At 45.4% G+C, this 11,429-nt stretch overlaps 1 protein-coding gene across 3 annotated transcripts in view; it reads right to left on the bottom strand.

Moving 5' to 3' along the window:
• Nucleotides 1-1,960: 1,960 nt before the first annotated feature.
• LOC306917442 (CLIP-associating protein 1-B-like) overlaps nt 1,961-11,429 on the bottom strand; it is a 106,182-nt gene continuing 96,713 nt past the window's right edge. For all 3 annotated transcript variants that reach the window (XM_079495666.1, XM_079495667.1, XM_079495668.1), the window contains 8 exons: nt 9,995-10,136; nt 6,009-6,246; nt 5,843-5,896; nt 4,842-5,044; nt 4,073-4,201; nt 2,766-2,972; nt 2,275-2,391; nt 1,961-2,114 (listed from right to left, as the gene is read on the bottom strand). In XM_079495666.1, the coding sequence (XP_079351792.1) occupies nt 2,031-2,114; nt 2,275-2,391; nt 2,766-2,972; nt 4,073-4,201; nt 4,842-5,044; nt 5,843-5,896; nt 6,009-6,246; nt 9,995-10,136 (1,174 nt within the window). In that variant the 3' untranslated portion in view covers nt 1,961-2,030. The remainder of the gene's footprint in view (nt 2,115-2,274; nt 2,392-2,765; nt 2,973-4,072; nt 4,202-4,841; nt 5,045-5,842; nt 5,897-6,008; nt 6,247-9,994; nt 10,137-11,429) is intronic.

Raw genomic sequence — 11,429 nt, 5'->3', positions numbered from 1 at the left:
ATATGGCGCGCACACACGCACGCACGCACGCACGCACGCACGCACGCACGCACGCACGCACGCACGCACGCACGCACGCACGCACGCACGCACGCACGCACGCACGCACGCACACGCACACGCACACGCACACACACACACACACACACACACACACACACACACACACACACACACACACACACACACACACACACACACACACACACACACACACACACACACACACACACACACACGTCTAAATGCTCCTCCATCGATCGTCGACTGATTGGAATTCACTCCAATGCCCTTTTAAATTGATCCTCGAGACCGGATGCAACGAGGCAGTAGTGTAAAGAGGAAATAATAATAATAATATTAATAATAATAACTGACACCCATTATCATTCCAACGCTTTTTACATTCAATAAAATATAATGGTGGTTCTCAATTCGTAGTACAGCCTTATTTCATTTAGGTCGTCTGATTCTGGGACTAATTCGCTGACCAATAGAACACCAGGTTGAATGCAATTAATTGAATCACCTGGTTTAAAGAAGAGACACTCAGGAGAACTGTAACTTGTCCAGAATATGGACGGGAAATTGGGAACCACCAGGTCTGATGTGTCAAAGCAAGATATTGTTAAGAGAAGTAGAGTTAAGGTACTATAAATGAACAAAAAAGTAGAATACTGATAAACACAGGTCAAGTTAACTTCCCCTGTAGAGGAATGCAGCCTTCATCGCTGGAGGAGGATGAGAGATTGGGGGAGGAGGGGTACACACCGTAGCCCCTGGGAGGGGTACACATCGTACCCCCTGCTTCTGGGAGGGGTACACACCGTATGGGAGGGGTACACACCGTATACCCGGCCTCTGGGAAGACGCCCTACAGCCGCAGTCACACTTAGTCGCAAGCGGGCGTTGTTGTGTACAGAAAATAAGACACCTCCAAGCTCAAAACGCATCGCGCTGTGACGCATTGTGAGTTTGTAGATCTGCTTTTTTTTTTCTTTTTCGGTGCACGACACCGCGGCGTGCAACTGTATAGTATGAACACGGCATAAGCAACAAAGAAGGTTTGGGGCGTGGCGCAAGGCCTGGTCTCGTATTATATAAAGAAACACCTCATATTGCCTTTTTCTTTGCTGCTAAGCTAAGCCGCTCCAACTCGTTTCGCTAAAACAAGTTACTTTTAAGCTCAATAAATTTGTCTTGGACACAAGAAGGACCCGCACAAATTTCTGAGAGATCAACGGAGCTCCGTTCCATCAGTAACCAATATAAGACGTTTTAGTCCCTCAACAAAGTTGATAACTGAGCCTTTAAGGAGCCGGATAAGAGCCAGTTAGGTTTTGGGTTTACTGTATAATGCTTGGTCCTTTCAAAAACACTGTCATCTCCAACATCACTTCGGTTCCATCGTAGGCCAATGAATGACCGTGATCAATGACTTTTAAACCTTAACTGTATGAGGAGGGAGGAGGAGGAGGAGGAGGGAGAGTGAATAGCAGTTTTAGGACAGCTTTTGGGGGTGCAAAGCCTCGCCTCTTAAAATATACTGTAGTCACTGAGTTCATCTGGGTGGTCGGCTCCTGAAAACCGAACCAGAACAGGGAGGAGTGTAATAATAATAATGGACAAACTAGTGGGAATCGAGGCCTTCTTCGCCTCACGAAGCCTCTTCTCTCCCTCCTTTCTGAAAGGTCTCCTTCATCCCAGTGAGACGGTGGTCTTTGAGTGGTTTCCATGGACGTCGTCATCTCCTTTATTCAATCCACGCGAAGAAGATGAACTTGGTGGTGGTGGTGGTGGTTTACGGTCGATGACAGTGAAAGCCAAGCTAGGCATGGAGGTATACAGGTCGTAACAGAAGGGGGGGGGAAATTGCTGAAAGTACTAGAGAACCCAGTCTCCTCGAAACCCCTTATTCACCAAGACCCCCCACCCTCCCCCATCCACCCCACTTACTATTCTCCCCTCTATTGCAAGCCAGTAAAAGCGGGTGGTGTTTGGGTGGTGTTTGGTGGTGTGAAGGTGTAGAACTAGTAGGAGGAGATGTCGGAGGAGCTGCTGCTGTTGCTGGTGGACGTCTGGGCTCTCTTGATGTACAGGTTGAGGAGCTTCATCTGAGAGGAGGAGAGAAATACGACGGCGGTTATAGAACGTGCGTGCGTGCGTGCGAGCGCGCGCGCGTGTGTGTGTGTGTGTATATGTGCGTGTGCGTGCGCAACTGCGCACGCGCGCGCGAGCGTGTGTGTGTGTGTGTGTGTCTACGTGCATGCGTACCTTGCTGCCTGTGAGCTGAGCCAGGTGTGGTTTGAGCTCCTCTCCGATCACAGAGTAGATCGCCACCAGACAGAACACGCTGGCCTTCCTCACACTGCTCTCTGTGTTGTCATAACCCTGCGACGCACACGCGCACACACACACACACACACACACACACACACACACACACACACACACACACACGCACACGCACACGCACACACACACACACACAGTGATGTCACTCATAACCCTGCGACACACACACCACACTGTAACGGCACTGTGAAGTCAAAATCCTGCGACACACAGCACATGCCTAATTATATTCTACGTCCGAGCACAGACATGCCTCTGATTGGCCTACCGACACTGTCCGTCTTACCAGACTTTCCTCCGAGGTGGATATAGCTATATGCTGGATAGTCTGCCGCGAGGTTACTCCGTATACAAGAGAATGTTACAAAGAAAGGGTTTTTCTTTTAGCCCCCATCGTGTGTGTTACATACCTGCAGCAGTCCGGGGATAATATCGGACAGCAGGGAGTGCAGGGACTCCTTGGCGATGCGTTCTATAGCCCGGGTCTGCATCTTGATGGCGGCCAGGTTGATGGGGTAGTCGGCCGTCTGCACGATGGGACACAGCACCTTGATGCACTGCTCTGGATGGCTGGAGCCGGCCAGGGTGGCGGCCGTCTCCTCCGCAGCACGCACCACCTGCCAAAACACAGCGGCATAGTTAGTCACACATAGTGGTGGAAGAAGTACTTACTTGTTTTATGAAAAGGAGAATTTCGGGCTAGAAGGCTTTCTTACCTTTATTTGTAGTCGTTACGCCCCCACCAAAGAGGTCCAGGTGTTATTTTGTGCAAAAACGCATTATTGGCTATTTCCCCTACCATAAGCCCTCAATGGGGCGTTGCGTTTTAGTGCTAATTTGCATATTTCCATCGAAATAAGTAGTAAAGTGTGCTGCTTGGGACACTATTTACATTATGATGATTTTCGATTTTCGAGCGATAGAAATAAGTGAATTAGCACTAAAACGCAACGCCCCATTGAGGGCTTATGGTAGGGGAAATAGCCAATAATGCATTTTTGCACAAAATAACACCTGGACCTCTTTGGTGGGGATGTAACGACTACAAATAAAGTTAAGAAAGCCTTCTAGCCTGAAATTCTCCTTTAAGTAAAAACATATCAATGCTGCAATTTACAAATTACTCTGTTACAAGTAAAAGCCACGGAATTCAAAATGTACTTGAGTAAAAGACCCCGGGCCCGAAAACCTGTTTATACGGACGCAATTATTATTCGGCAGCAGTGTGGTCGATTTTTTTTCCCCGTGCTCCGACATTCGCTCCGATATTCGGCCTGAAAAACGCGTCCTATGTGCAAACGCCTAAGACACGTATAATGGGCCCAGGGCGTCCGGCTCTAAGGAGAACCCTGCTCGTGGTTCACACACCTCCAGTGGCGTGCACAGACATTTAGAGGGGCAGGTGCTCAAGTTAAAAAAGGGCACCTTGTGCAGTGCGTGGAACCGGCCGGTTGCCTTAATCCATTTTGGGCGGGAACCCCTTTTGGTGTTAGCATTATGTTATGCTTTAGCTATTGAAAAATAACAGATCTACAAGCTCATAGCGCGCCACCGAGTGGCGCGCTACGAGCTTGTAGGTCTGCTATTTTTGAAAAATCAAAAAAAAGAAAAAAACGTTTTTTTGTTTTTTTTTTCAAAAGGGCACATTGCCAAAAGGGCAGGGGGTGCTCTAGCACCCCCTAGTGTCTATCTGTGCACGCCACTGGTTCACACACACCTCCTTGTGAGAGTCCTTGTGGGCCTCCAGGGTCTTCATGATGGTCAACTCTGCGTAGTTCTTGAAGCGGGCCGGCTGGTTCCTCAGGATCTCCTTCAGGACGCGCAGCGACAGAGCCCGGATGGTGTGCTGCACGTCACGCCGTGGCAGGAGGAAGGTGGACGACACAGAGAGATGATGTGTTTAGGGTATTTTACTATTTTCTGCACAGCAAAATCCTCTACAGCAGGGGTGGGCAACTTTGACGATGGAGAGGGCCACTATATTTCCACACTCATTCCAGAGGGGCCACATTGCATATTACTGTCGTAGCAAAAAATAGCTGCTCTACAAGCTCAAAACGCGTCACACTGTGACGCTATTTTTGAATTGGAATCCTGAAAAGTAACATTTTTATTTAATTTCAAATGCATTTAGTTATAGTTATTTTAACTTATGAACTAAATACAAATCAGTCGCTGTCATTATATCGGCGTGGTTTTCACACTAAACGATTGATCACAGACACTTGCGATCCAGACCCGATACATATAGGCACACATCTTTGAATATATATTCTTTCACAAGCAAGAAGCTTTTTAACTCATATCTTTACTTCTGGGGAGGTCCCTGAAACAACATATTTCCACATGGGGGTCGGCGGCCAAATACAGATATTTTTGGACGTCCTTGACATGAAAATGTTTGAGAACGACTGACATAGAAACATAGGGTTTAATTGTCCTCAGGTCTAAATGGGTTCATTTCCGGCGGTACGGTGTGCCCTTACGTCCTTGTCTCCCAGAGTCTCCAGCAGTAGCAGCAGCATGGTCTTGAAGTGTTCCTCCCAGATCACCTGGCTGTCCTCCCTGGCCACCTTCAGCAGCTCCAGCAGGGCCGCCCGCCTCTCCTCTGGGCCCCTCTCGCCCGCCTGGCCCTGGGTCAGCTCCTTCAGCAGCTCCCCTACTAGCTCCAGCTGCTCCGCGGGACCCGCTGCATGGGTGACAAGCAACGGGACACACAGGAGGGCCAACGTCAAAACTTACCCCCTTGGAGTAATGTTAAACGGACACTTCACCCTTTTTGCAAAAAATATATATATTAATGACATTTAGAGGATTTACTTTGTGTGTGTAATATATGTGGTTTTAGATATTTTAGATTTTAGCAGTGAGCCCAGTGTCTCTGATGTCATGGACATTGGGCTCACTTACTTCCTGGACTACAATTCCCATGATGCTTTGGTGCACTGCTCCTCCTTGTGGATAGGGGGAGGGGCTGTCTTACTGAGACAACATGTAGTCGTGGAAGGAAGTGAGCCTAGTGTCGATGACATCAGAGACACTGGGCTCACTGCTAAAATCTAAAATATCTAAAACCACACATTACACACGTAAAGACCCCCAGGAAAGTGTTCAAAAATCTTCTAAAAGTCATTAACATAGACCTATAATTTTTGCAAAAAGGGTGAAGTGTCCCTTTAACAGTGAGGATTTTACCGCGTATGAGGCTCAGGTTAAAAATGTACATGAATATTCAATGACATTCGGTAACTTATGTATGAGGTCGTCCTTATCTTATAGGGACGATCAACTGAATGAAATATTGATGCCATTATTTTGTGCAATGATGACTTTAATGATGTTTATACATTATTGCAAATAGATCACTACATTCTAGAGAAACTATAGCTATAGCTAGGTACAGTAACAACGTTTTGGGACATAACTCGTAGTAATAATCAATCAATTATTGTCTAGTTAGTAGATCAGTAATAAAACAGGAACTCACCAGGGAAGCCCTTGGGGTGAATGCTCTTGTTTTCACCACCGTCCTGTCGCCGGCCTACAAACCAACCGTAGGATCAAAGGATTAGTTTATGTTAAAAAAAAACTAGGCAAGTACTTTTTTCCACCACTGGTAATCAATAAGATCATTAGCAGTGTGTGCATCTCACCGTCTCTGATGTGGCCTTCGTCCTCGTACAGGGTCTCCTTCAGCGAGGCCTTGTCCAGCGTGCTGATGCTGTCTGAGTAGTTGTAAGGGTTGTAGTCGCGGAGCCTCGGGCCGGAGAAGGAGCGCGGCGACGGGGTGTTGAGCAGGGACGTCTTGTTGTCCAGAGCCATGCGCCCTCCTCCTCCTCCTCCTCCCTCCACCATGTCCACTCCCGAGTCCAACGACGCTCCCCCACCCAGCTGACCACAGGAGAGGAGAGGAGAGGAGAGGAGAGGAGAGGAGAGGAGAGGAGAGGAGAGGAGAGGAGAGGAGAGGAGAGGAGAGGAGAGGAGAGGAGAGGGGTTTAGCACAGGTGCTTTCTGCTTTGTATACTATGGAAGCATAAAGCTGCCAAAATTCAAATGAAATGGCAAATACGAAAAGTCAATTGAAATAAGAGAAATGCCTTTTCATTTGAATTTTGCCAGCGTTATGCTTCCATAGTGTACAACCTCAGAGAAGTGCCATTCCAACTATTCATGCTTTCCCGAAGGTTTTCTGAAAATGCATGTTTTCCCTGCAGGCTTTTAGTTAGAGAGTGTGCTTTAGAGGAGGGGTTCTCAACGTTTTTAGCCGGGGACCCCCGAAAATACAACGTCTCGGGACCCCCGCCCCGCCCACTCCCGACCCCCAATATAAATTGACTGCTACAATAACCTTTAATAATAGAGACAATACACCATAAATAAATACTGAAACCAGATATAATCATTAGGTAAGGTGTATGCATGTACTATGTGTACTATATGTAAACTCTTCATTTCCATTTTCCAGCCATTCAGTTGCATAAAAAAATTAAAAAGGGGTTTTTCCCTTTTTTTTTTTATTATTTGGGGACCCCCCAAAATAATTTGGTGACCCCCCGAGGGGTCGCGACCCACGGGTTGAGAACCCCTGCTTTAGCCAACACCAACTCAGGACTCCTGGATCGCTGCCCTCCACACTCTCCTATCTAACATCAGGTTCAGTCCACACTCTCCTATCTAACATCAGGTTCAGTCCACACTCCTATCTAACATCAGGTTCAGTCCACACTCTCCTATCTAACATCAGGTTCAGTCCACACTCTCCTATCTAACATCAGGTCCAGTCCACACTCTCCTATCTAACTAACATCAGGTTCTTGAGCTCTACAGTGTTAGCTAAGCTGTCGCACCGCAGTGTTGCTTGGCAGTGAGTTGGCTCCCACAGAGTCAATTTACTTTCGTCAAGTTGTGGGTGCCTGACACAGTGCCCTGCCAGCCTCATCCTTCTCTCTCTGACTTTGTCTGTGCACACATAGACCACAAAGGGGGCTTCAGCCAACAACCGCCCCATACTCCAGACCACGAATGTAGTATTTACTATGGTGAAAGAAATGCAAATGCCACTCCTTTCCATGCCATACCAGAAGGCGGGATTCAGGAGAATTGCTTTTTTTCCCTCCGAATGCTCCTGAACTTGAACGCAGAATTTTGTGTTTAACTAAATTGTTTCTAAATCCATGTCGTAGAGTGCAGGGTTTGCACCCCGAAAATAGCTGATCTACAAGCTCTCAACGCATCACACTGCGACGCGTTGAGAGCTTGTAGATCAGCTATTTTCTCTATTTTTGTCCAAAAGTGACCTCTTACGGGATTTCAGCCCCTGCCTCTCTGACACTTCTCTGCATGTCCCTGGTGGTCCTGCAGGTCTGAGTCACTGATTAGCCTTAACCCATTTTGACCTGACATCAGATTCTAAAAATGTCTTCTACATCCTGACAGTTTTCTGAAAAAGCTATGTTTCTATGTCAGTGGTTCTTCGATTTTTCAAAAATAGCAGACGTACAAGCTCGTAGCGCGCCACTCGGTGGCGCGCTATGAGCTTGTAGATCTGCTATTTTTCAATAGCTAAAGCATAACATAATGCTAACACCAAAAGGGGTTCCCGCCCAGAATGGTTTAATGCTAATTCTACTGCTTTGCTACTGAAAAGAAGTGTCAAGAAGAGGAACTCTGCCTATTCAGGGGTTCTGAATAGAATTAACATATAGAGCGTCACAGTCCCGCCCCCTACCAGGGCCCAGGAAATGATTCCCCGTTCATTTTCCTCATAGACATTTCAAAAGGTATTTATTTAAAGACCTTTTAAGCCTCATACAAAGCCAACTCGAGTTGTGACAAATCACGACAACAAATAATTAGAAAGAAGGAAAAAACGGCAGGTTACGACACTTTTTTTGTTGTTTTTCTTCTTTGTAATTATTTGTTTGGTCCAAAATATTGTGTTTGTTGTCATGATTTGTCACAACTCGAATTGGCTTTGTAAATAAATACTTTTTGAAATGTCTATGGGAAAAATGCATTGGGAATTATTTCCTGGGCCTGGCGTCGTCATGAAAGGGGGCAGGACTGCGACACTCTATAACACCTAGGCAATGGCCCCGCCTTTCACGCTTGTGAAAGGCGGAATTTACTGAACATGAAAAATCTATTCAACAGCAAAAATAAATTTAAAAAAATCTATTAAACACTGCAAGTCGTGCCTTAATATTAGTAACTTAACACATTTTTAAATATATAATGGGGGGGTCTAAAATCCCCTAAAATTCTTTGTATTAATCAATCAATCTGAAATCTCCATAATTAGTAGTACTATTACTTTTGGTGTCAAATATATTTTGATCCTAATCATTTTACTTTAACTGAAGTACAATTTTGAATGCAGGACTTATCCTTCTCCTGTGTTTCTCCCCTTTGGCATTTACTACTTTTATTGAAGTATGTGTGAATAACAAGTCTCAACACTGATTATTAGGTAACTACAGAATTAATGAAAAGTCATGTAGAGAAACATCTGCAGTTACATCACATGTCCAGCAGATGGCAGGCAGGCAGCATGGGGCAAATCTTATGACATTTTGACAACATTTTAAATGTTTCTCTTACTAATAAGAGGTTCCAAAAATTGCATCATAGCCCAGACACGAGGCCCGGGTGATGCGTATATGTTGTTCTCATGGTGTTAGCATGGCTGCTCTCACTAGACGTTCATTGAGTAACCAATACCACCCCAAGACAAGGAAAGATGGCAAAGGGAACGTTGCTGTGAAGCTATGACATTCTGCCTAACTGTTTCACTTATGGTTGCTCTCGGTGGATTCAGTTTATCATCCATAGTGAAAGATTTTACATCATTCTGTGGTGTTTGTGTGATTAAAACCACAGATTGTGTTTCCCACAGTATGATATAAGTGTAGAAAGTGTGGTTTTGTCAGGTTACCCACAATGCATTGCAGCTCCCGCATTAAAATGCATTGCTCTCATTGTTCTGACTGTCACATGATTGACTAACAAATATTTTCTTTTCTCTTGGCATTTGTTTGGTATTAAAGTGTACATTTTAATCTATATTTTGTGTTTTTCAGTTTGCTTTGTTGGAGATGTATATCTGATCAGCTCTAGAACTGATAAGATGTTTCTCACTGTCATATGCAAATGGCTTTGCCTTGCAGTTTGTATTCCTAATAAACTAGACAAACATAACTTAGATCACTTATTATTTATGTATTAATGCTGTGGTTACATTGTTCATCATCATCAGGCTGGTTAGATCAAACCAACTCAAACCAACCAACTTTAAAATTCAATAATATGTAGAATAATTGTTGATCAACGTTTGCCAACAGCATGGAATTGTGGACCAAATAGTGAATAAATAACGGGCCCTTGATATGAAAAAGGTTGAAAACCACCGCTCTATATTTTGTATATTATTTGTAGGCCTAGTACAGTCTGGAGGCCTCTCCTCTCCTCTCCTCTCCTCTCCCCTCCCCTCCTCTCCTCTCCTCTCCTCTCCTCTCCTCTCCTCTCCTCTCCTCTCCTCTCCTCTCCTCTCCTCTCCTCCCCTCCCCTCCCCTCCCCTCTCCTCCCCTCCCCTCTCCTCCCCTCTCCTCCCCTCCCCTCCCCTCCCCTCTCCTCCCCTCACCTCTCTCTTGCCGTCTCTCCTCAGAGGTTCCATCAGGTCTTCCTGGCTGCGGAAGCTGAAGTTCTGGATGGCCTCCGTGACGCCTCGCAGCGAGCTGTAGATCTCCTCCGAGTTCAGGTTCTCGCTGTCGTACTCCAGCAAACTGCACGCACGCACACACACACACACCCACACACACGGCCGCACAAACGCACACACACACACAGAGACAGACAGACGGACCTTATTAAACAGTAGTAGGCTTATACGAGCGCTGCACTGTCACACAGAACGATGAGAATGAAGAGATGGTCACCAGCGGTGGTCCTGGATGTGTTGCGCTATATTCTCTGAAGCTTTACACATAAACACATTCTACACATTACAGCAGTGGTTCCCAAAGTGGGGTCCGGGGACCCCCAGGGGTCCTTGAGGGAGCTCCAGGGGGTCCCCAGCTAAATGATAGTTTGGAACCAAATGGACCCTTATGGGTCTGTAACTCTGAGAGTGTACAAATGGACCCTAACAGGTCTGTTTGGTTCCATTTGTACACTCTCAGAGTTAAATTAACCTTGATTTTACAATATAAATCGGGGGTCCCAGAGATAGAAATACCATTAAACGGGAGTCCGTGAAGACTAATGCATGTCAAACTGGGGGGTTCTTGAAATTTAACAGGTTGAGAATCACAGCTAGAGCCATAAAAAACGTATTTTATGGGGGTCCCTGGCATGTATTTTCTAATGGGGGTCCGCGGGCTAATGAGTGTCAATTTGGGGGTCCTTGACATGAGAAAGTTTGGGAACCACTGCATTACAGCACAATACAGTTACATCACAGAGTGACCCTGCCATGGAACAAGCCTTCCCGTCTTCACACAGAACACACAGAATGGGAAGTGGAATATCTTTTAGCTGCGACCACTCACATTCTGTCTATCTGTCTGTCCAAAGTTTTCGAGCGCAAACATACTGTGTCACATATGTGACCAAATTTGACTGAGGGAAAATTTACTGAATTTTCGTTTGCTCATGTCATACGAAAGCAGGGAATCATAGCTTAAAATTGACAACAGCGAGTTGAGAAAACAGGCTTGAAAGGTTCACTTCTGCCAAAAGTTGTTGAGCTTGTAGAGTTTTGGCGATCGGTGTGCAACTGGTAACTTTCCATTCTTTTCTTAGCAATTATTCTGTCATTTACTTCTTTGAATAATATATATTTTTTAATTAAAATAGTATACATAAACAACAAATCAATGTGGGAAAAAATGCCAATATTTTTATACTCAACTAAATTCAGTAGTCCGACTAACCGATTCAGCCGAAATAGCCGATAAGATATACAAGCACACAAAAGTAAAGGAAATAGCCGAAATACAAGCACATTCCATTTTCAGAATATTTTTTCCAACCGATTTTTAACAATTCAAACAGTTGCACCCCTAAGGTAACGTAAC

This window comes from Electrona antarctica, assembly GCF_951216825.1.
Source record: "Electrona antarctica genome assembly, chromosome: 24".
Lineage (NCBI taxonomy): Eukaryota > Metazoa > Chordata > Actinopteri > Myctophiformes > Myctophidae > Electrona > Electrona antarctica.
This window is presented reverse-complemented; position numbering and strand designations above follow the sequence as displayed.